At 49.1% G+C, this 25,125-nt stretch overlaps 1 protein-coding gene across 5 annotated transcripts in view; it reads left to right on the forward strand.

The window, feature by feature from the left end:
- TSPOAP1 (TSPO associated protein 1) overlaps positions 1–19,788 on the forward strand; it is a 46,838-nt gene extending 27,050 nt beyond the window's left edge. For 2 of the 5 annotated variants that reach the window (XM_062507242.1, XM_062507245.1), the window contains 10 exons: positions 2,330–3,451; positions 4,062–4,188; positions 4,321–4,472; positions 4,894–5,056; positions 7,261–7,332; positions 7,693–7,725; positions 8,631–8,734; positions 10,476–10,547; positions 12,069–12,197; positions 18,489–19,788. In XM_062507242.1, coding sequence (XP_062363226.1) covers positions 2,330–3,451; positions 4,062–4,188; positions 4,321–4,472; positions 4,894–5,056; positions 7,261–7,332; positions 7,693–7,725; positions 8,631–8,734; positions 10,476–10,547; positions 12,069–12,197; positions 18,489–18,704 — 2,190 coding nt within the window. In that variant the 3' untranslated portion in view covers positions 18,705–19,788. Of the gene's footprint in view, positions 1–2,329; positions 3,452–4,061; positions 4,189–4,320; positions 4,473–4,893; positions 5,057–7,260; positions 7,333–7,692; positions 7,726–8,630; positions 8,735–10,475; positions 10,548–12,068; positions 12,198–15,210; positions 15,267–18,488 lie in introns of all 5 variants that reach the window. The other 3 variants (XM_062507244.1, XM_062507240.1, XM_062507241.1) reach the window with 3 other exon arrangements.
- The last annotated feature ends 5,337 nt before the right edge of the window (positions 19,789–25,125 follow it).

Genomic DNA, 25,125 nt, shown 5'->3' on the forward strand with positions numbered 1-25,125 from the left:
TTTTTCATGTGGCCTAAGAACATCTGTAGTTGATGGTGCCCTGTGTGGCTGCTGATCTGCAGGGCTGGGACTGGTGAGCACTGAATGGTATCAGACAATGTAGTGGCTCTGGAGTAAATTTCCTCTTCTCCTTCTGAAGGGTCTTCAGCTTCCCAGGTGAGGAATTGGACCTGCAGTGCAGCAGATCAGGAGCCCCAGGAGAGCCTGGTGGCTGGAGAGGCTGTAGCTGCCTCTGGAGGTTTTGGAAGGGCTTCCAGTTGTTGGGATTGGACTGGGAAAAAATAGAAGAAAAACAAGTTTCCTGGAAAGAGAAAGATGGAAATAAGAACAATCAAGAATACTATTCTTTGTTTTTGTTGTTGGGTTTTTCTTTTTTCCCCTCTGTGTTCTATTTGCCTTAATGTTTTTATTTGGTTGGGCTTTTTTCTGAAAAGAAACACCAAAATGCTGCTCATGTCCTGTTGAGCTGAACAAACTGGTGCTTCTTGTCTGGATAAAATGATTGTTTTCTTTGCTGGCAGTGACAGAGTGAGGGTGACAACATGCTGAATTGGGAGAGGACATGAAGGGCAGGAAGCTTTAGAGCACAGAGTTCCCATTACTGCCTTATGGATTGAAGGGGATGTGACTGGAATAAGGCTGTTTTCTAGGATTCTGCATATTTAACTAAATTTTCTGTTACCTCAAGACTCCTCAGCCAATTCTTTCATGATCCAGAGGATGAGAACATGGAAAGATGCTGCTTTTAAAATGTTTACCCTCAAATAAGTTGTCTAATTGCTGAAACTGTTTATTACATTAAAACTCAAAAGCAGAGGCCACAACTTTGCAAACAGCTAAATGAAGTCTTACTGAACTTAATTTTTGGTTGTATTTATGAATTCTCCATATTCCTAATTGGTGCTAACAAGGCAAGAGCCTTGAGCATGTGTTCTGTGAGTTAGAGAAAATTGAGAGGTTTTTGGCCTAGAGGAGTTTGAGTGGGAGATTTTTTAACTGCCTGTAACTATTTGTGTGATGGTTAAAAGGATGAGAGCCAAAGTTGTCTTGTTTCTGGGAGATGATATATTAAAAGAGGCAGAAATCATGAGCTGCTGTTTGTGATGTTCATGTTGGAGATGAGTTCAAACCTTGTTCCCAGGAGGGCAGTGCAGCCCTGGGACTGGTCCCCAGAGGGTTCAGGATCTCCATTCTTTGGTGTTTTCAAACCTCATCTAAGGAAAGACATGGATTTAGTTTTGGCAACAGTCCTGCAATTAGGAGACTGAACTGGAGATCTGGAGGCGCATTCAGACAGTTCTAAATACAATTCAAGACTAAGTTTTGCTTGGAAAAAGCTATAGAGCTTAGAACTATCAGTAGATGGCTTGCAACTGCCCTTGTTTCTCCCCCACAGTGATTCAGTTTTTAATTATCTCTGAACAGACCTGCTCATGACTGTAGTTTAAAACACGAATAGCTACACATTCTTTGTAAGCTATTTGTAAGTGCCTTTAGAGCACATGATAGAATTTGTCAGGGAGGTTGAACAAGAGACCACCTTCCTACCAAAATGACACAATGAACCTGGGATTTTGCCTTTTATGTTGGTGCTAATGTAATAAGAAATAAACCCATAAATTCTACGGTTGGTACACAATAAATTTTAAAATTCAGCAGTGTTGTCCCCAGAATTTTCTGTAACCTGGTAGGCTCTCACCCATCTGCAAGTATGACACATGTGTCTGTGTGGCCCTTTGAGTTAAAGGGTTTTCCTTTGTTTTTGTGGGAGCTCCTGGATTTGCAGGCAGGAATTTGCAGTAGGGCTGTACTTTGCTAGGAGATGGGAAGGGGCCAGGCAGCAACATTTCCAAGGGCTATTCCCTGTGCTCCAGGGAGAGTACAGAGCTAAGGGGGACCCATGGCTCTGTGGGTGAGCACGGGCTGTGGCTCAGCCCTGTGGACAGAAGACCCCATTCAGCTCTGCTGTGGAGGGATTGGTGCTTCTCCTGCCCCATCCCACCCCGAGGGTGCCAAGCCATGGGGGATCATTCCTGTGGCAGGATGAGAGGTGCTGCAGGTAGCTGTGTGTGTACAGGAGAGGCTGGGAGGGAGCTATTCCATGCATTTACCTTCCTCGCTTCCCACCACGTTGCTGGTTCATGTGATTGCTTTTGCCAGAAGATCCATTGCTCCCTCTACTCCCTCCCCTTGCTTTGCTGCAGCCACGGCTTCATCCTGCTCTGCTGGGAGGGAATCAGGGTCACTTTGTCTCTTGTTTTAATGTTTATTTCCTCTCTTCTTTCCTTTGCTTGTCCTGGCTGTGGCTTTTCTCGGGGTCTGGGTACAGATGGATCTTTGTGATACTGACAGCGATGAGGAGATTCTGGAGAGGATCCTGGAGCTCCCGCTTCAGAAGAACCACAGCAAGAAGTTGTTCAGCATCCCTGAAGTGACTGAGGATGAGGATGACGATGAGGATGAGAAGGGTGTTACAGAAGAAAAGATAGACCCTCATGACTCCTTGGAAACTCAAACCTACCATTCAGGAAGAACAGAGAAACCACCCAACAGCAAGGAGTCATTTCTAAAGGAAGATGAGAATAACACCTCCATGGATGTGTCTGCTCAGATGCCGCAAGGAGAGCATGGCGCTAAGGAGAGCAGAGTGGATGCTGACCATGCAAATCCTGCTTTTGGCCAGCTGGCTTGCAGTCAAAAGAAGGTACACTGGAACTGGTGCTATCAGGAGAACGATCCAAATTCTGGGAGTGGGACAAGTCCCTCTTGGAGCAAGAAGAAGGGAAATAATTATCAAGAGAAGATCCGGAGTCGGCCTGAGTTAAGTAGGAAAAGGCAGAGTGATCTAACAGAGCACTGCAGTCGTCTGCTGAGCAACTGCAGCCAGATGGGGAGTGGGTTATACAGAGCTCCCAGTCTCAGGGAGGAGCTGAATATTGTCAGCAGTGCCGGTGGGAAGGAGGGGTTGGATTTGTACAGCCGGGCCAGACAAGGCACCTTAAGGAAAAAAGCCCCAAGAGCAGTGGAAACAGGGAGGGCAGAACCTGCTGTGATGGCAACGCACTGCCCCAGGAGCCTGGAAATAGACATCGAATATGACTCTGAAGATGATCAGGATTCAACCTGTGCATCCTCCCCAGAGAGCAGGCTGTGGCCAGAGAGGTCCCAGAGCTTCCAGGGGGACTGGAGTGATTGCTCCAGTCAGTCTGAGGTTGCCCACCTGGGTGGCAGAAGGCACCTGACCAGGCTGGAGATGATGGAAGAGCAGGGCACAGAGTGGGCTGGGTCTCCGAGCCGGCACCTACGATTTTTCTGCCAGGAGAAGGAAGCCCCAAGGTGTGAAAGCAGTTCTGAGGAACAGGGCTGGAAGCTGGACTGTAAGTCACCTGGCTGGAGAAGGAGGTTCGAACATTCTTCGAAGGGGATACGTAGCATCTCCTTGCACAAAAGGGTTGGGTGACTTTTCCTATTCTGGCTTTGAAGCAGCTTGCAGTGGTGCTGGCTTCCCTCTGCTTCCCTGGCCTTGCCTGTATCTTGCTTTGTTCAGTGTTGTCCAGAGAAAGGACCCTCCTCTAGGATTGTCTGGAAGAATATCTAAGAGATTCTGTAGTTCTCTGCTGCTCCATGGCTTTTCTTGTAGTAGCTGCTTCTGCTTTTCCTGCTGCCTGACCAAGTGTCACCGATGCAGTATTCCTTTTCACACTGGGTCTTCCTCCCCATGGCAGGAGGCTGTGGGACCCAAATGAAAATCCGTGGTGCAATAAGCTGATTGGTGGAAGCTTTGTGTAAATGCTGACTGCAATGCCATTATTGGCTCCCCTTGAAATGCCCTTTCCTGCATCTTCACCCTCACCAAAGCAATTGTCACTGGTATCTGGCAGGGTGCCTGCCTGTCCTCAGTTCTGTTTTTCAACTCCCTTGGTCTTTCCAGCTCTAGAGTCTCTGAAGAGGAATGTTGCATTTGGATGCACTGCTCTTTGTGGAGTGCATTTGGGTTGAGCACTGTTCAGGGAGTTGGAGGGCAGAGGCTGCTACTAATTCTCTGGTGGTTCCACTTGCAGGCATCGAGTTACAAAGATTCCAGGTGCCCGGAGCCACCTTGTACAGCTGCCTGGCAAGCTCCTAGCAGGAGACTGAGCAAGAGCATAAGAAGAAGCCAAATGCAGAAACCTTTGCTCTCTAGTCCAGGTGAGCAGGAACAGGGAGAGAGAGGTGGGCAGCGGGAGAGATGGAAGCTCCTGCAGATGGCTGGGGAGAGGCTGGCAGGCAGTGCCCGGGCAGGGCTGACATTCTCTCTGCTATTGTTCCCTCTGTGCACAGGCCTTCCAAGGAGCACTGCTCCCGAGAGCTCTGCCAAAGATGATGGCATTCGAATCTTTGTGGCTCTCTTTGACTATGATCCTGTCTCCATGTCCCCTAACCCTGATGCAGCAGAAGAGGAGCTCCCATTTAAGGAGGGGCAGATCCTGAAAGTAAGAACGTAGTGAACATCTACTCTATGGATCTGTCTGGTCTTCCAGGGGCAGCATAAATCTTGGGAGGTCTGCAGCTTCCTCACAAGGGAAGTAGAAGGGCAGATGCTGTATCTTCTTTCTTCTGACCTTATGGAATGGCTGGAGCTGTATCAGGGATGGTTAGTTGGGATATCAGGGAAAGGTTCTTCCCCCAGAGGGTGCTGGGCACTGCCCAGACTCTCCAGGGAATGAGCACTGCACTGAGGCTGACAGAGCTCCAGGAGCGTTTGGACAGGGAGGGATTGTTGGGATGTCTGTGCAGGGCCAGGGGGGCTGGACTGGATGATCCTTGTGGGTCTCTTCCAACTCAGGATATTCCATTATTCTTTCTCTGTGCAGCTCAGTCCCTGCAGCATAAACAGTCTATTTCCTTTTGCAGGTTTGTGGAGACAAGGATGCTGATGGTTTTTACAGGGGGGAATGTGCTGGAAGGGAGGGATATATTCCATGCAACATGGTGTCAGAAGTCCCTGTGGAGAGCAGTGAGCTCAAGCAGCAGCTCCTAAAGCAGGGGTTCCTACCTGCAGACGTGGAGAGCTCAGGTACTGTGTGTGTATGTGTGTGTGCCCTGCTCCTGTAGCTCTTTGCTGGAATGTTGGAAGCTCAGCCCTGCCGTCATGTGTGGCCAGTGCAGCCACCAAACCCGTCTGGAGGGCTGTCCCTGGATCTGCAGCCTGGTTTAGTGGCTGCTCCACAGCAGGGGGAACTGGCAGGATGTGGGGGTTCCAAGCTCTCAGTTCATCCCTCATTCCACTGCAGCATTTGCAGCTGCTGCAGCTGCTCCTTGGCTTGAGGTGTGTGAATTCAGCACAAAGTTAAGCTGAGCCTTGCTATGGACAGGGAAACAGCAGCGTTTGAAAAGCAGCTGAAGTATGCAAACTTGAGCCTTCACTCTGTTTCTCCTTTGTTTTGAAAGCCTGTGACTGAACTCTTGGGATGACCCTGCTCTTGGGTGAGAGAATTTTGTGTCTTGGGAATGGAGATGGGGAAGGGGGAGGAAAGGTGTGTGAGGCAGACAGGAGTGTACAAGGAGACCTGGTTGGTTCCTCCTTCCTTAATCCCTGAATTATGTTGTCAGTGCTTTGTGCACTGCAGAGGCTTTCCTGTTCCTTCCTACTCATGTACTCAGAGAGGAGAGGGAGCAGCCCTGGGATGTGCAGCCAGGACAACTCAGGCTGAGTCAGGCTCAGTGCTTGTAAGCTGCCCCTGCTGTGAATACTGGTGTCCCAGTGCCTGTCTCTCATAGCTCCCACCTCTCACCCTGCACTCCTCTGTGCACCCTCTGCTGCCAGTGCAAGTTGTTGGATCTGCTCCACTTGTTAAAACACCAGGATATTCCTGGTTTGGCTGGTCTGTTTTCCTGCCAGGTCAGCAGTGATAAACAGCACAAGTGTTGGTAATGGCACAGGTAAGTCCTGACATGAACTGAGCTGGAAAAAAAACCCAAATCAGCCTAAAAATAAGAAGACTCAAGAAAAAAAGGAGCAATCCAGTTTGTTCCTGTTTCTGTGGAGGGAGACCCAGTATCCAGCTCTAACAGACCTGTAAGGTCCCTTCCCACCCATACCATTCTATAATTCTGAGGGGCTGGCAATGCCCAGCTCCTAAATTTTGGTCCCTGGAAAGTTGATCCTGAGGAGCACAGGGATTGAAGGAGCTTGGTACTTTCACTGTGTTATTTCTTTGAGAGTTCTTTGGCCTCTCCCATGTCTGAAGAGAGGAGATTTGAGTAAGGTGTTTTTCCCATCCATGTTCTTTCTCCTGTGTGTATGCCAGAGATGGCTGTATGCCTCTGGTGGCCTGTGTCCCTTGGTGGATACACAAGGCTCTCTCTCTGCCCTACCCCACTGCATAGTCTTGGAAGAGTAAAGGATTTTAATAGCTCTAGACTTCATTAAACATGATGGGTTTGAAAGTTTTGAGGAAGATGGTGGCAGTCAATAAGATGTGTGCGCAGGGAGGGACTGTAGGTTTGGCACTGATGGGGATGCACCTCAAATCCTTGGGGCAGTTCTGGGCCCCTCTTGGCAAGGACACTGAGGGGCTGGAGTGTGCCCAGGGAAGAAAATAGAGCTGGGGAAGGTCTGGAGCCCCAGGAGCAGCTGAGGGAGCTAGGAAAGGGACTCAGGCTGGGGAAAAGGAGGCTCAGGGGTACCCTGTGGCTCTGCACAACTCCCTGACAGGAGGGGACAGCCAGTGCAAGTTGGACCTGATGGTCTTAAAGGTCTTTTTCCAATCATAGTTATTCTCTGATTCCTTGGCAGTTGGGCTGGCTGTACCTCTGCTGTTTTCCTGCTGCCATAAACCCATATCACAGCCTTGTAGCTAAGAAAATGCTTTGAAGGGGTTGGTCTGGGAACTCCACAGGTTCGTTTGGGATTTCATCCAGTCCTGACTGCTCAGTGCAGAAGCTTTAACTAGAGACCTGGGATTTTTCAGGAGTTAATGGTACAGGGTTTTATTTTATGGTGCTATTTCTGAAAGCTAAGGAGCAGCAAAGTCTTGTCTGCTGTGAAGTGGCTAAAAGGCATAAGTACAGTGGTTTTCTCTTATGTATTTGGGATGTGGATCATGCATCATCTGAGTCCACATATGAGGCCCAGAGGGTTTTTCCCAGTTGTCGGCCTCCCAGGGGAGGCATGTCATCTCCTCTGTCCCCTATTCACTATTCAAGATGCTTCTCACTTTCCATTCACTGTCTGTTTCTCTTGTCTATTTATTTGCTTTTTTGGTGTTTTTTATTAAGGAAATGGCACATTTTCTCCACCTCCACGCCGCCAAACTGTCCCTCCTCCAAAACCCAGACGCTCCAAAAAAGGTCTGTGTCACCCACTGCTTCCTCTTTGGCTTTTGCTGTAGGATTACAGACTGCATTGAATTTTTACTACTTGCTTTCAGGACCCTCAGATGTTTGTACGACTGCTAGGAAGTGGAATGAGAGCCCATCCCTGTGGTGGTGTTAAGTTTTTAACAACAGTGATGTCTTTTATAGTTTGGAACTTGACTTCTGCTTCTTGTTACGTTCCTGAGTCCTGGTTACTGATGTAGATTTTGAGTTGCACGAACGGTTTGCTTCTGTTGTTTGCTGTCTTGGTGTTCTTTTTACTGTTTCAGTTGTGTCGTGTGGTCACTGTTGGAGATGGGCTCTTAATGATAAGGCATTTTCTTCTCCCAGCAGGGCTGGACAAACAGGAGTACAGGTCTCAGCCAGGTGAGAAGTGTTTTTACTAGGGAGTAGGTCATGCATGATCAAATTACAGATCTGTTCTGTGGTCAAGGGCCAGTGTGACATCCTGTGTCACAAAGCATTGTAACAAAACGTTTTAGTTCTTTTTGTTTAGTGGTGGGTGCAGAATGCTTTGGTTGAGCAGGGGGTGCTTACAGGGGGAGCACAACTGTTATTGTGCTGTGGGAGGAGCAGGGCAATCTCTCACTTAACACACACTGTAGTCCCTGCGATCCAAAGGACACTGAGAGGGTGCTCCCTCTGCTGAGATGCATCCTCTGTTGATATTCAGAGAGGCCAAGTCTGAAAACCCTTTGCCAGCCCATCCTGGGCTGACCCAAAGCAGAGTTAAATCCATTAATGTGTGTTGTCTGTAGCAACAGACTTGGCTTTTGTAGGATCAGGGTAGGTCTGTAGGTAATGAGTCTGGGCAGGCAGGAGATTGTGGATGGCAGAGCCTGCACTTCCCTGTGTCCTGGTCCCTGGCCCTTGGAGGATAAATTATATAGCTTAGTAGCAGAACACTGTGTAGTGGGAAAAGAAATGTCTTTCAAGACACTGAAAAGAGACAGCTATCCTCTGTGTGTGTATGTATATATATATGTGTGTGTGTTTGTGTGTGTGTGTGTAAGTAGGAAATGTAAAATAGAACATTCCTGTGCTATAGACAGAGCACCGGGATGAGGGGATGTCCCCACTTCTGTGCTTAGGAGATGATGATGATGATGATCGGAAAACTGCTTTACCAAATGCCACTAAGGTCTCTCTCCACTCAGTATCCCCCAGTATTCTTTTTGCTCAGACCACTACAAGAATGGTGAAGGAGTTGCTGTGATTTGGGATTTTATCCTAGTATTTCCATCTAAGAATATTTTCTTTTTCTCCTGCAGGACAGAAACATAAAGACATTGAAGCAGAGCTGCTGACTCCTCGCAGGATGGTGGCTGCCTTCGACTACAACCCTAAGGAGAGCTCTCCGAATACAGATGTGGAGGTAACCACCAGCTGCTTCCCTCTTTCCAGAGGTTTTTTCTTCCTATCTCCTTTTTTCCTTCTCTCCCAAGACACTCAGCACTTTGGTCGAACCAGAGGCCCAGTGAAACTGTGTGAGTATTCATTGCATCCTTTAGTCATCAGACAGGACTGAGCAGATCTGGGGTGGGAGGAAGCAGCTCCTACTGGTAGCAACTGATCCAAGAAAAACCTGGGAAAAGGAAAAACCTGCTTAAGGGTTTGAAAGCACTTTTGACACTTAATTTGAGCATGACTTTTGTGTTAAGTATCTGTGTAGGTCTTCGTTCAAGCAAAAAGATTTAGCTCCATTTTAATGGACTAGGTTGTGAAGTTCTTGTTTTCAAGCAATTCCTATATATAGAATCACAGGATCATGGAATGGGTTGGGTTGAAGAGATCTTAAAGCCCATCTCAACCCACCCCCTGCCATGAGCAGGGACACCTTCCACTAGACCAGGTTGCTCCAAGCCCCTTCCAACCTGGCCTTGGACAGTTCCAGGAATAGGAAGAGATAAAATCTGAACAGTAAAGGATACGATCCAAACGATAATTTTGTGGATAAGTCTGTTCCAGGTAGAAAGATGGCAATGCAGAATCCTTTCTGCAAAAAGAGATGAGCACATTTTCTGTTCTCTGTTCCTCCAAGCTGTGTTAGCTGTGTTAGCACTGTGCAAATATAAACACAGGGTTTGGATTCACATCCTTTCCCTTCATCCACAAAGGAGTGTCTGGCCAACAGAGGGCACAGTTCAGGGAATGGTTGCCTCCCAAACTGTCTCTTCTGCCCAGAGAAATGCAGCTGAGGATAGAGTGTTTTAGGGATGATGGAATATCTTGGGAGAGACACAATGTGAGCATATATCCAGCCACTGAACACTTCTGAACCTTTGTCACTGAGGAGATGGCTGTACTTTTTGCAGTGATTTGGTTTTATAGAACTTTTTTTGGACAAGAGCTCAAATTAGAGAAGCAAGCTGGTAGAGTTCTGTGGGAGATGCCCCACAGGAGCGACCTGCAGCCTCATGAGATTAAATTGAGGACTAGGGATATAATATGGTAAATATATTGGAAGTAGATCCCTTCCAGCTGACGTTTGTGAAGTGCCAGAGTGTCCTGAGCAGGACTCGACCTGTTTGGAGCTTCCACTGGGCAGCTTTTTCCATTAAAAGAGACTGGTGATGCTTTTGTCTGTACCCTTGTGCCCCATGGAGCATGTGCTGGGCTATCTAACAGGACAGAGGGTGTGACACCAAAGGGTCACTGTGTGCTGTGCTCCTGTTCTGTGTCTAGGTTAAACTTCCCTGTTTGTATGCATTCCTGCTAGTGACTAATCCCCGAGTGCTGCATACAGAACAGGTTCATCCAAGGGAACAGGATTTGTAATCATATTTCAAGAAATTGAAGGTATTTCTGGTGCTTGCTGAGCTTGTCCTCAGTGCACCTTTCCAGAGCAGGTGGTAGATACTATTTTGAAACCCTACTAAAATTGGTTTAAAAATGGGCTTTGCTCTTTTCTAAATTTATGTAATGCTTTCCTAGCAGTGAATTCCAGAGTTTACCCCCTTCAGTTTCCCTCCTGCATCTTGGTCCAGTGAGACTAAACACAGTGGGCTCCCTCCCTTGGAGTGAGACTAGGCAAGAAGCCGGGGTTAGCCTGTGTTCCTGGTGAGAAATTCCAGGCAGTGCTTCTCCTCTAACCTCTGTTCTCTGGCTCTTTGCAGGCTGAACTGACCTTCAGTGCTGGGGATGTTATCACTGTCTTTGGGTCCATGGATGATGATGGATTCTACTATGTAAGTGCAGGGCTTGGGAATGACCTGTGATTACACTGGAAATTGTTGGAGATCATGGAGTGGCAGGGAAGCAGAAACCAGGGAACAAAGTATCCTGCTTTTGGGGAAAAAAAATAAACCTCTCTCTACTTAGTGCAGGGCAGCCTGTTTCTGATGCTCATTCCTTCTGCTGTAAATCCAGTATTACAGAATCTTGGAATGGTTTGTGGAAGAGACCTTGAAGCTCATCCTGTTCCACCCCCTGTCATGGGCAGGGACACCTTCCTCTATCCCAGGCTGTTCCAAATGCTGTCCAGCCTGGCCTTGGACACCTCCAGGGATCCAGGGGCAGCCACAGCTTCTCTGGGCACCCTGTGCCAGGGCCTGCCCACTCTCACAGGGAACAATTCCTTCCCAATATCCTGTCTAGCCCTGCCCTCTGGCAGTGAGAAGGACCATTCTCCCTTGTCCTGTCTCTATGTCCCTTGTGCCAAGTCCCTCTCCAGCTCTCTTGGAGCTCCTTCAGGCACTGGAAGGGGCTCTGAGGTATCCCCTGGAACCTTTTCTCCTCCAGGTGAACACCACAATGTATCCCAGCCTGGCTCCAGAGCAGAAGGTCTCCAGCCCTGGGAGCAGCTCTGTGGCCTTTAAATGTTCCAATGGTTCTGAGTTTATTTGTTGGCATCAGTTGCCTGCAGGTTTCCCAAAGCCTTGCCTGAATTTTTCCTTGCACACACCGGCTGAACTAGCACCTGCTGAGAGCTAACATTTCACCAGGTACTCGGATCCTTGGGCCAGAGGCGAGAATGGTGATCCAAGTAAGCAGACACATTCCTGGAGCTGTGCCTGCCCTCCAGCTGTGTGCCAGATTTGAGCCTTGGCCCTGGGATCATCCACATCTTCCTGCAATGGGAAACAGTGTGCCTTCCTTCACACATCAGACTTGAGGCTGAGTTCCAGGTTAAGTCTGAGGGCATCACTGGGACTGTTTTGTTTTTATAAACAATAACAAAGGATAGGATTTTATAACAATATATTGTTACTGTATTTATATTGACAAACAGCATTGCTGGGGTGGGTTTTGTCTCAGCCAGTCGCCTTCTGTTGAATTGAATACATACTTGTAGGAATAGTAGTGCAGCTCTGAGCCTCTGTGATCATGGATGCAATGCCTACAGGACGTTTTACCAGTACTGCCTCATTCTTTAAATACATCAGTAAATACCAGGGCAAATCAAAGGCCTCTAGGGCACCTGTGGCACAGTCATATTCCAGTATGGTAGTGGAGATTTTGAGTTTGTAGGAATTACCTTTGTCACAACTTGTTGTCTCTTCTTCCTTTACTCTCTTACATGTTTCTGTGCATTGAATTGTTCCACAATTAAGCAAGAGTATGAGTTACAGAATTTTCTGAGGATCTTCCCTATGTGGGTCTGTTCTGGACTTGTCCACGGCCCAACCTTCTCTGCAGGGCACTGCACCTCGAGTTGTTACTTATTTCTCCAAGAAAGCTGATGTGAGAATTGAATGTTGATCTTGCAGGGAGAGCTGAACCAACAGAGAGGGCTTGTCCCATCCAACTTCCTGGAGGGTGTCCCTTTGGATGGAGATGTGGCTGAGGAATTCCACTCAAAAGATGAAGAAGCATCTCTACTGAGTGCTGAGAGCCAGGTGAGATGTGTCGCTGCATGGCACTGCCATCCAGGCTCAGATGTGTCTGGAGCCTGGGCATTGCATGGCATTCAGCACCCATAGGGTCACTGAACTTACTGCATGCAGCCCATTCATCCCAGGGGAGTGCCAGGAGCACTGTATTTCCAAAGACTTACTTGTAGTGCAGAAAGAGGCACAAAACACCTGCTGGGGCTTCAGTGTGGTCAGGTGGGCAAGGAGTGTTCAAATCCCACCAGCAAATTGTTCAGATACACTGAAAGGTCAGTGGGGAAATGGTACTGGAAGGCAAGTTCAATCAGCTCCCCAGGCACATGAAATTCCTTAAATATGTTTATATCCATGTCAAGGAGTTCTGGAATTAGCAGTGCCCAAACACCAATGTTCTTCCATCCACCCCAAGTTAGATATATCTTAATCCAGGCTGAGGTGCTTCTGGATAAACTCAAAACACACCGAGGAGTTTACCAAACAGATCTGGGGAATGGATCCTATGGTTTCAAAAGCATCTCCCAGAGTCACGGGATTCAAAGGTTAAATTAACCTCTTGCACTGTGTTGCTGGGACTCTTGGAATAAAGGCTTAAGTGGGAGATTGGGTTCATGTCAGGGGCTGAGGCTAAAAGTGTAGCAGCTCCTTTGTCATTCCTGGACCTGTGCTGCCTCACTGTGGAGTGGGAGGCAGGAAGGACCTGGCTTGGTCCCAGCTCACAGGGGCTCAACCTTCAGTCCTTCTTGGGAAGTTGTTGGCACAATCATGTGATGGCAGACCCACATGAGTCAGAGCAGGTTGGCTTTGAGCCATCCTTAGAGAAGTAGGTTGCCCTGAATCCTGCTCTGTTGAACTCCCTGCTAGTGCCATCCCAGCTTTGCTCCTCTCTGCAGCATTTCTTGGCCTTTTTTCATGCTCAGCTCTTCCTGTTCTGTATCCATCTGTATCTTCAAATGCTGCCTGGTCTGCCTTCACCTCAGCCCCATCCCTTGCTTCCAGGCATTCCAGGCTTTGTGGGTACAGGATTTTCACTCCAGCCTTGATGCCTTCTCAGGCACAGCTCAGATAATGGGCAGTGTTTTGGATCATCTGCTGACCTCACCAGCTCTCTGGGGCCCTTGTGGTTCCCTATTAAGGATACTGGTCCTTGCTGGGGAATCACAGGTTAATCAGCTGTTACTGTCAGGGTTTAAGAGCCCTGGGGATTAACAAGGATGCAAGTGGGGTTCTTTCTTCAGTTTCCCTCTCAAAATTATTTACTCTTACCAAATTACTCATCTGTTGAAACAGAGGGTGCCAAAGGAGACCTCAACTAGTAAAATAAAGGTGGAATTCTTAGTGTAATTTAGGGCATATCTTCCCCTTCCCTCTGGTATCAGCCAGCAGCCACAGGGCCTGTTTCCAGGGATTGTTATTCCAGTCCCAGCCCAGATCCTCCCAGGGACCAGGGGCAATTCAGGTAACCTTGCCTGCCACTTGCAGGTGTGAAGGGTTTGCAAAGCCAAACCCACTTTCCTCTCTGCTCCTGAGTTCAGTGGGTTACTGATTCCCTGGACAGCACTTTGGCCCGCATATCCCTGCATGCTGAAGGTTGGAAGTTCTTTCCCTATGTTTCATGACATTTTTTTAAACAGAAATGCCTTTCAGGTGTGTTAAAAACAAGCCATATAAAGCAGACACGTTTCTGGCTTGCATGCCCTTCAAACCTTTCCATTTGTCTCTAGTCCTCTGTGCCTGAGATCCAAGGGAGCCTCCCCTTACACTAGCTCTGACTTCTGGGTGTGCAGAGCAGGAGCCTGTTTGGTTTGGTACTTTTGGTACGCTCCTGATCCTGGAGAGGATCTCTGTTGCTCTGTCTCTGTAATTAGGGGACTGGAAAATTCAGATAATGATGATTAAGCCAATTTTATTTCAGTGGGAATTGGCTTGAAAACTCCCTAGGCATGACTGTGCTTTGGCTGCTTCTGTGTTGTGCCAGCCTGGCTCCTGTCCTGCTGCCTCCCTGCTTCTCCTGGACACCTGTTCCAGGGGATTCTGGCTCAGCACCCCCAGCACTCCTCCCACTTGTGCTTTGCAATCCTGTTAAAAGTGATATGTTTACCTTACTCAGAGCCAGACTGCTATTATTGACTAACTGCATTGAAGTGTGTTTCATGATTCCTGAGGAGACAGAACCTGACCTCATGGTGGTTTTGACTGTCACAGCAATCCCAGCATCCCAGTCTGTGGGCAGAAAACCTCATGGTGAAGGCAGAAGAAGTACCTCCTGTAAAACAGACTTGTTCTGTGTCTGAGCTGCAATGAACTCTCCCAGTGATACAGCCATGCCTGAAGCTTTCCAAATTCCTGTAGCACTTTCACCCCACAGAGTTAAGGAAAGCTTGCTTGTTCAATTTGCTGTTAGCAGAGCAGGCTCCCTGCAAATTTCCAGTCCCAGCTTGAGCCCTGGCACCTCAGGGGGGGAAGTGTGTGCACCATGGCAGAGCTTTGGGCTGTTACAGCTTGTTCCAGTTGCAACAGAAGTTTCTCCATGAGTGATTTTTAAATCACTTGTAACTTCTTGGATGTGATGTTCTTACCTTACCTGTTCCGCACACTTCCCTTCTCCCTGGTGCCCTACCAAAGGCTTGAGAATAAGGACAATTTATTTTCAAATTGAACTGGGGAAGGTGGATAATTTTTAATTATTTCTGAGTAAATCTTAAAATGCTGGCAACGAAAAGGTGAAGCAATTGAACTTACAAACTGACAACATATGGGGATTAGAATAAACAAACAAAAACCGCACAAAGAGAAGGATCCAGGAGGTTCTCGTCACAGCCAGGGCCCCAAACACTCATGCTTACCAGCTCAGAGCAGCTGCATTAATGCTGTTCCTATTGATGGAATATTTTTCTATCAGTAACATGCAGTTTCTGTCAAAGACTGATTATAAAGCACCTTCAGAAAGTGTTTGATTCTAATTGATTTCATGTATTTATTTCTGCCTGTGTTATGCACCCGGGACGGTTCTTTTCTTCAGAGAATGAGGAAGAGAAGAGTGCAGTGATAGATATGAATGATACATAGAGCAACCATGTAAGTGTGTGAGACCTTCAACCTCCCACCCAGCCCAGCGCCTCAAGGCTCCTGCGCCTGGAGTTGGCTTCTTTTCTTCTTTGTAGTTTGCCAGGTTTACCATGGTTTGGGGCCATGGTGGCAAATCCGCCTTCAGATCTGATGTCAGTCCTTTCACTGCCACCGGGGTTCTGTGGTAAAGGCAAACCATTCAGCACATGAAGTGTGCAGTTGGTTGGAACAATTATCTGGTGATTTTGGGGACCAGGATGGGACTGTGCTGGATATTCAGGTTTGGGAAGGACCTTCTTTGTAATTCAGCTTGGCCCTTCTGTTCACATCAACAGCCAAGGCATCATTTGGCCTTTGCAAGACCCTCCGCAGGCTGAGCAAACTCCTTGTTCAGCCTGGGTTTTTTTCCTTCTGGATTTTACTCCTTCCTGAGAATAGTCCTGAAAAACCCCTGCCCACCATCCATATAAGAAAATAGTAACATTTAGTCCCTAAAACCGACCTTGTGTGGATAATTGTTCTGGGGCTGGGTGGGTGAGACCCCTGGTTTTGGGGGCCAGCAGGAGCAGTCCTTGTTTTCTTTAGTTTCAAATGTTTGTTTTCCAGAAATTACATTAATCAGTAACATCTGAGAGAGCACTGAAACCACCCCTGAAAACTGACATCACTCTTGTGTTTATCACTCTTAATAACTTGTGGGAAGATTTTGACAGAGCAGTTTTTTCCTTTGTTTTCCTTAGAGAAGAACCCCCAAATTTAGTACGATTTTTCTCTTACCACATGAATCTGTAAGCTGGTTCTGTTGCTTTCCTGCCACATGGAGACCTCTGAGGAGAAATTGTGGGGCCACTTTCAGGTCTGTCCTGAAACTGTTCCACCTTTATTTACCCAAAAAGTGTTTTTTAATGGTGCATGGACAGAGCCTCCACTGCTCTGGCTGCACAGGGGCCTTTACATACCTCCCACATCACTCCCTGAGTGTTGGTGAGCCCCTTCTGGTGCTGGCCCAGTGCTTTTGGGCATTTTACCCAAGGATTCCTTGTTGCACAAATCATAAATAGTTTCTGGAACAGAACTTGGGGATTCTTTCTTTTGCTCCCAGCTAAGAGAGAGGGCTCTAAGTTAGCACTTGCCTGGCTTTTTCTCTTTGCCTCCATAAATCTTGCATTTCTGGCTGCAAATGCTTCATCTGGATTTATTCGGGTTTACTCCCAGACTCCTCAGACCTGACTAACACTGGGCTTATCAGCACCAAGTGCTGTTCTTTGAACAAGGGAGCTGCCAGGATAGACAGGTTGCAGCTGCTGCTGCAGCATTGGTTGGAGAGGACTGTGCAGGCAGAGTGCAGCTTTCCCAAGGGCCAGCCTGGGCCATCCGTCAGCACGTGTGACATCCTGCAGCATGTTCTGGGCTGCAGCTGGCCTGAGGGCACAGGGCTGCACATCTGGAGTGTTCCAGGAGTGCCTTGGAAAGCAACGTTTTCAGGTGAGCAGAGAGTGTGAGCTCGGGAAAAGTCAGTGGTGGGATTGGTTACTGTCGTAGAGAGGCAGAGAGGAGTTCCAGCTCCTCTCTGTAGTTCAGGTAAGGGTGAGGCCAATCACACTGGCACAGCTCAGTGATTGCTGTGAGGCAAAAGTTGACTTTCAGCTTTGTGGAGTTGGGAGGGGTCACAAATTCACTCCAAGATGGAACTCCCTGTGCTCCTGCCCGCTCAGGACTGGCTCCATGAGTACTGTAGATGCTGAGTCTGACCCAGAACAGAGGTTTGTGCTCATCCTGGACCAGAAGGGCTTCACTCCTGCAGCAGACCAGATTAGCACAGGAGCCTTTATTTCAAGTCCTCACAGGGCATGAGCATGGCTGTGCTGGAGTGAGAGAAGCAATGCTATGGGCTCTGCTGCTGCCTTATTCAGCTGCTTGCCCTGGACACAGAGCGAGACCAGGACCAGGCACATCCAGTCTTGCCCAGGGGCAGCTGGGATCCTCACACAGTTCCTGCTGGAATCTGATCTTCATGAGTGCCTCCACCTCAGGCAGAGGGTCCTGCTGCCACTGTCACCATCTCACGTTCTCTCTGGGGGCCATGGCTGCTGCAGACCTGTGAGGGACTCAGTGGGGCCCAGGTAGAGGGATGATGAGGGTGTGATGTTCCAGTGTCCAGAGGACTCTTTCCTGGCACAGCTCCAGCCACTCTCACCTTCTGTTTTGAGTAATGCCAAGACAGGATCTACAGCTGGAGCTTGGAAGCTGCTGGTTTGTGAAAGCTGTGTGGAAGAGAAGGCAGTTAGACTAAGGCTCTCCTAGCCTCAGAAACTCAGAGCCTCTTCCCTGAGGAACTTCCCAGCCTGTTGGGATAGCTTGATAGCTGCCAGATTGGTAATTTTCACTGGCTGGATGCCTAAGACTGGTGAGGAGATTGTGGAAGGAAGGTTGCTACTAGGAACTGACCTCTCAATGCTTTGAAGGGGAAGCTGAGCCCAGGACTAGGGCACATTCTCATTTCCAAAAGCCTTTTCCAAATGGAACAGCATTATTTGAGACTGGTGGGTCCCAATTCTGACTGTCTCCAACACTCAGGTGCTCAGGAACATTCCTGTGTGCTACTTGATCCAAGACTTCTCTGTGTCCTGCTCCATGGGTTCTACTGCAGAGCACCAGACTTGGGTTTCTGCCTGTCCTGCCTCTGGATCTGCTGCATGCTGAGCAGCCTTGCAGGACCCCCAGTTCCACTTCCTACCATGGCCACTGTTGAGAAGCCTCAGGGCTTAGGTAGTCTCCTTGATCTTCTGGAGGTCTTGCAGAACACTTGTTCTTACAAAATTTGGTTTTGTTAATGTCCTGGCTTCTGTCCCAGAACATGCTGGGATCCCAGCAGGCTCCATGGCTGAGGCATCCATGGATCCATCAGCACCTTTCTCCATCCATGTTCTCAGGAGATGCTCCACTTAACTGTGGAACAGCATCTTTCACCATGTCCTTAGTGGGTCTTTTGTGCTGTTCTTAGCTGCTGTCCAGTTCTTAGCCCAAAGATCAGGAGGTTCAGGATTTCTTAGCTAAGGAAGGGTCTGGGTTGTAGGTACAAAATTTAAATGCATTGGAAGCTTCCTAAGTGAAACCGCACCTGCATAGAGGGGAGAAGGCCAGATTCTCTGGCTGAGGTTTATGTTGGTGTGATCTCCTTCAGCAGCTCTAACTGGTACTTTTGTCTTTTGTTTTCTCTCTCCCACCCAGCTAAATCCAGATGGATCTGTTGATCAGAGCGACTCCTCTCCATCTCCTCCTCTGCCAGCACCTTCCTGCCTTGTCCCAGGCATGCAGTGTCCAGAGCAGGCATCACTGGCCCTCCACACCTGCAGTGATGCACCTGGGCAGAGCAAAAAGAAGAGAGGCTTCTTTTTCAAAGGGAAAAACATCTTCAGAAAACTTGGGTCCAATAAGAAAAACTAACAAAGCGTGTTCTATCCAGGCTGCCCCACAGCCCCAGAGACTGAGTTCAGGAGAAGCCCTCTGCTCTAAGTGGATTAGTTTCATAGAGAGGAAGTATGTGTTGAATAGAGAAAACTCTGGAGGGTGTGGGAGCTGAGAGACCTTGGGGAAAAAGTGGCTCTGGGGTGTGAGGGCTGAGCTCTGGGATCCAGCATGTCCTGTTCCATGCAGCCCTCAGTGCATCAGTTCCCTGTAAATATTTTAATTTAAGGATTATATTCTGGCTGTAAGTTAGCTAACTGGCTTTTCCCAGCAAAGCCCTGGCCCCTTAGGAGAGATCCCTTGTACTCCACACCATGGTATTTTTCTGCTCCAAAGGAGGTTATGTCAACTCCTTTACTTCCTGCAAAGAAAACTTGCACTTTACTGTTCCTGTGACTCCCCTTTGCTGTCTCTGGGCTGATGAGTGAGTTCTTATTTGTACTGTAACCCTGTAAATATGCGCAGCTGTGCCTCGGAGCATCCCACACTGCCTCAGTCAGCTTCCAGCACGAGGATCCCCAGGGAGGAAGGAGCGATGCCCTAGCAGGGATCAGTTCTTCAGTGTGGGGGTGGGCTGCTGTCAGTTGCTCTTGCCTGGTTCACCTTGACCACAGCACTGGCTGGGGACTCCGCCTTATTATTTATTTATAAATTGATTGATTGATTAATTTATTTATTTATCTACCTATATATTTATTTATTTGTCCATCTGCCTCTCTCCATGGTTCTGTTCAGCTGTGTCCGTGAGCTGCTCCCAAACCAGAGTGTTTGACAGCAGGGCTGGGGCTGGACAGCTTGCACTGTTTTTGTAGGAGATGAAGTGTTCCTGCAGTTGAGACACAGCCCTGTCCAAGCATGGAGGGTTTTGTATGCTGTGGTTTCTGTCCCTCCCCATGTTTCTTTCTCTGCATGTTCCAGTGGGTCCTTGTTCTGAGCAGGGCAGTTCCATGAGCTCCTTGAGTGGTGCCAGCACAGCGGCCATGAGTGGTGGTGGTATGGTATGTTTTTATTTAATATCAAATTTTATTACAATAAAGTCTATTTTCACAAAAATATGTTTTCCTTAAAAAAGCCAAAGATTCAATGATGCTTCTTCCGGGGGTTGTAGGGAAATTATACCAACCACCTGCACCTTGAGGATGTCCCCTTCTCAGAGGGACACATGTGGCTGTGGATGCCCCAGGTGCCAGGTGAGGGCAGGGGCTGAGGTGGCAGTCATGGGGATGCAGGACACCAGGGAGGGCATGTGGGCATGAGGCTGCCCAGAGTGCCTGTGTTGCACCTCTGTGCTCCCAGCACCACTGGTGTGCAAGTGTTGGGTCAGGGGTGTGCACCTGGAGCCTCTGGGGATCCAGCCAAGGTGCCAGAGGTCACTCTGGGATTTTGAAGGGATTCTTGCAGGAGTCTGCTGACAGGAAGGACTTGTTTGGAAAGCTGCTGCTCCCTAGAGAGAAATATTCCATGACGATGTTGATAACACCGTAAGGCATCACGTCCTGTGGTGGGTGGGAGTCAGGGTGAGGATAGACTAAAGGGTTTAAAATTATGAAGTGCTGCAGCTCTACTGGAGTCTGCATGGCTTCTGGAGCAGCCTCAGTGATGAAACTCATCAGCAACCCAGAGCTTTATCTTCAGCTTGTCCTCCCATGGAGGAAGTCGTTGCTGTTCTAACTGAATTTACCAACTAGAGTTTCTTAAGTGAGTTGTTGAAGGTCTTTTGAAAGAAACTGTCGTTGCTTTTATCAGTTCCTCAGGGGATTAACTGAAGAACAAAACCTTTAGGAAGAAAAGCAGCCACTGGAACATTCTGGGGTGTGCCCAGAGCCAGAGGCTCCTTGAAGCCAGTGCCTGCCTGCCTCCCTCCTGGTGCTTCCATCCTCCCTGCCCACCTGAGTCCCTGGGACCACAAAGTTTGTGTTGTGTCTCCATCTTCTGTAAATTTTGCTGTGATAGACCCAGACCCATCATTCAGCAAAATCTCCCTAGTTCAGCTGGTTCCCCAACACCAGACAGGCTTTACAGCAAAGCTCAGAGAAGTCTCCATGAGAAAGATTTAATGTTAGCAGCTTCAAGCTGTAATAGCTAAACTTGAAAGGCTACAAGAAACAAGCAAACAAAAAAGGGGGTAAAATAAAGATATAACCCAGATATTCTGCTATGCATCTTCTGCTTCCAATCGCTGTGCCACAGTCCAGGTGTGGATGGCATCTCTCTGCTTGGGGGAGCTGCTGGTGGCATCAATATATTCCTGTTTCCATTCTCCAGGTGAGCAGCATGTGATCTCTGAATACAAGTGCTTGGTTATTGTGTTGGTGCTCACCAGAAGGCACAGCCAGGCCTGTGGCCTTTCCCATTCACCCTGATTTGGGAGCAGGGTCACAGTCTTCAGGGAAAGTAAACATTCAAGGGACAAAGCATCTCATGACCCCCCACTTCCATTGTTTCTGAAGCAGAGAACAAATATTTTTTTGAGAGCAGTGTGGCATGGTGTTTCTCAGGGGTTGATGTAGGAGTTGGTGTGTTTAACATCTTTTCCAGTGATAAAGGGGCTCACGGGCACCCTGGGCAGTGAGCGTCCTGATGACACCAAGCTGTGTGGGGTCACACACTGGAGGGAATAGTGGGGCATCCATGAACGACTGGAGAGATGGAGCTGTGCAAAACTCATGACACTTAACATGGCCAAGTAAAAGGTCCTACATGGAGCTGGGGCAATCCCAAGCTCAAGTACAATGTGGGAAGAGGATGGATGGATGGATGGATGGATGGATGGATGGATGGATGGATGGATGGATGGATGGATGGATGGAAAGCTGCCTTGAGGAGAAGGACTTGGAGGTGCTGATGGATGAGAAGCTCAACACAGAATCATAGAATGGCAGGGGCTGGGAGGGGCATTAAGGTCATCTGGCTCCAAACCCCTGCCATGGATGTACCCCAGCCATGTGTGTCAGAAACCCTCTGTGCCCTGGGCTGATACCCCACTGTGGGCAGAAGGGGAGGGGGGAATTCTGCCCCTCTGCCCTGCTCAGGTAAGACCTCACCTGCAGAGCTGCTTCCAGCCCTGGGGCCAACAGCAGAAGGATATGGAGCTTCTGGAGTAAGTCCAGAGAAGGCCCCAGAGCTGTTCCAGGGCTAGAGCATCTCTGCTCTGGAGCTAGGCTAGGAGAGCTGAGGATGTTCACCTGGAGAGAAGAAGGCTTCGGGGAAGCCTCAGAGACTGTTACAGAGCCCAGAGGGGCTCCGGGAGATCTGGAGAAGGACTGGGGACAGGGGTGTGGAGTGACAGGACAAGGGGGAGGGACAGATGGGATATTGGGAAGGAGTTGTTCCCTGTGAAGAAGAAATGACTTCTCTGGCACAGGATGCCCACAGAAGATGTGGCTGCACCAGCCCTGGAAATGCCCGAGGCCAGACTGGACAGGCCTTGGAGCAGCCTGGGATAGTGCAAGGTGTCCCTACCAAAAGCATGGAGTGGAATGGGATGGTCTGTAAGGTCTGTGCCAAGCCAAACCATTCTGTGATTCTCTGAATTAAGTTCCTCATTGTGAAACACGTTTATCAGCACTGACATGCACTAACTGTCCATAGCCTTTGAAAAATCCTCATCCTTCTCTATCTGGTGCTGACACAGCAGGGGAGGGACTCAGTCCATGGCTTTGCAAACCCACCAGCTCTGCCCCTTTGCACAAGAGCTGTGCTGTGGTCTCTGTTGTGCAAACTGCTGGTTCTGGAGCTACAGCTGGATCTGGTCTGGTGCTGGAGCTAGAGCTGGGGTTGGTGCTGAATCTGGGACCTCAAGCAGACACTCTGCTTCTGTCTCACACACTGAAAGGGGTTGGGGGGCTGGAGGCACATTCTGAGTCTCTTGGGTCAGGGTCACATTGAAGGCCAGGGGAGGTTGCTCAGGGTCTCATTCAGGAGAGCATTATCCCCAGGGATGCAGGCCCCACCTCTGCTCTGGGCTCTGCCCCAGCACTTCACTATCATGGGTGTTTTCTTACATCTGCTGGGAATTTTCTTGGCAGTACCACGTGCCATTGCCTCTTGTCCCCATCCCTGGGCACTCTGAGCAGCTACGCCTGCTCTGCCACCCTTCCATGAGACAGTCAAAGTCAAGAATAAGGCTTCCAGAGCCTTCTTCCCTCCAAACTGACAAAATCCAGCTTTTTTCTTGGGCTCCAGGTGGTTTCCCTCCAGGTTGTCAAAACCAGTCTGCAAACAGGACCAGCCTCACCTGTGCATCACTGCAAGATTTGTAATTTGCTTTGCTGATTTTCTTTAAAACATTAAAGGACCAGGACCAGCATCAGTTCATGACTCCACTTGCAAGGAGGCAGCTTTGGGGATGGGGATGGTGAATCCCAACTTTGGGGATGGACACACCTTCAGAATCACTGCTACAGGCACTGCACCACCCGTACCATTCCACATCTACTGTGGGTCCTGGGGTGGAGGGTGTCCATGCAGGGCAGAGTCCAGGTGAATACCTTCATCCAAGCAGCCCTGGGGAGCCCTGGCAGGAGGTCTGTGCTGCTTATCCAAGGATGTTTTGATCCATGAGGACAAACACAATTGCAATGTGCAGTGAGGAGGAGCTGAGCAGTTGCTCCTCAGCTTCCCTGTACACCTCCATGCTCAAATACATCCCTCACTGATCCGGCAGTATCCATTTGCCCTGTCAGCATGCTAGCATGTTTCATCAGATGCTTTTGCTCTGGGAAAAGGGCTTTGGCCTGCAGCAGAGGAGATGTTTGCCAGCTGAGCTCCTGGTGCAACAGCACTTTGGACAGGGGCCAGACCACCTGGGCTGCCCCGTGCTCCAGACCAGTAGCTGAAGTGTTCAAGCCATCATCCCAGTGCCTCCTTCTGCACAGAAAGAGCAGCTCTCCTGGACCCCCAGGGGTATGGGGCAGAGCATGTCAGGAGGTGGGATGGGGAGTGCTGGGCACTGCAGGTGTCTCCGGGAGTAGACGTGAAGGCGTCGTTTCGACCTTCAAAAGTGGTAGAGGATGAAGAGTACCATGGGAGAAGGAACCTTGTCCCTGGAAGACACCCCCGGAAGGGCTCAAGACTCTCAAACCAGCACAAAGAAGTCACGAATCCATCTTCAAAATCCCGGAAAAGCTCCGGTGAAGCATCAGGCTGTGTATCTATTTGCGAGCACTGGGGGTGGGCGGTGAGTGCTGTACTGGCCTGGCCGCCCCCAATGGGGAGTTCCCGGGGCAGCCCCTGCTGATAACGCCGGGCAGATAAAAGCAAAGCGGGCTCGGAGGAGCCGCGGGCGGGAAGGAGGTGGTGGATGATCGCAGGTGAGAATGTGGCCTAGGTACAGCCGCTTTTCTTTTGTGGAGAGTTTGTTTCTCTGCCGAGGGTGGGTCTGGGGATTTGGGGCTGAGCTCTGCGGTTCCCGCTGCTTCCACCCTCGCCTGGAACCGGGCGCGGCTGGAGCGCCGGGAAGCGCTCAGAGTGCGGTGCTGCTGTCGCCGGGGGCTCCTCCGCAGGGACGGGGCTTAGCCGGGCATTTCAGTGCGCCTTTGAGGCAGCTTCACAGTGGGTGCCCAGCCCACAGCTCTAGGCTCCTTCTGGGAGCTGATTGCTTGGAGCAGCCTTGGGAGGTGAGGGGGTCAGCTTTGGGAAAAACATCCCAAACATCTAATAAACGGCTATTAAATACTTCCCATTGCTTCCACAGCCCATATTAAAGGAACAGCTAGGTAATAACTGAATAAATTACCATTAAAACACAAATATAAATGCTGTATTTTATAATTACAGGATTATGGGGATAGAGTGATACCCAGCTCATGGTTGGCTTCACTCTGGCTCTATTGAGGAACACAAACAGTTCACTCATACTGATTTTTGTAGCAACATTCTAAATATTGAAGTATTATTTACTCCAAACTTTTGGTGTAACTTCTAATCTGAATATCCTCAATCCCAGGCTAATCAGGAACCGAGATAATAGAGTCCTTATATGTTTTCATGTGACATCTTGTGTGACATGACTACTTGCAAGGAGGGCTCTTGGAATTTAAAGGCAGAGAAATAGAGGTGTAGAGGACTGCTGTGCTGTCCTGACTCTTCCTTCTTCCTCACCAGCTCTCCCTTGCATGCTCTGTGTGCTGCCCAGGCAGCAGATTCTGGTCCCTTTGTGCTGCCCCCGAAGTCCCAAGTGGCACCAGTTCCCACTAGTGCCGGCAGTCCCTGGGACAGGAGGCTGCTCTTTTGCCACATGGCACTGATGGAACCTCCCAGGGAGTGCATTCCCTCCTGGAAACGTTTCACTGGGAAGGGATGCTCCATGAGCTCCCTTGACAACATCCTCCACCTTGCATGGACCTTCCTGATGCGTCCACGTGTTCCTGGTCTTCTTCACTTACATTTCTTTGCAGGC

This window comes from Cinclus cinclus, chromosome 22, assembly GCF_963662255.1.
Source record: "Cinclus cinclus chromosome 22, bCinCin1.1, whole genome shotgun sequence".
NCBI lineage: Eukaryota > Metazoa > Chordata > Aves > Passeriformes > Cinclidae > Cinclus > Cinclus cinclus.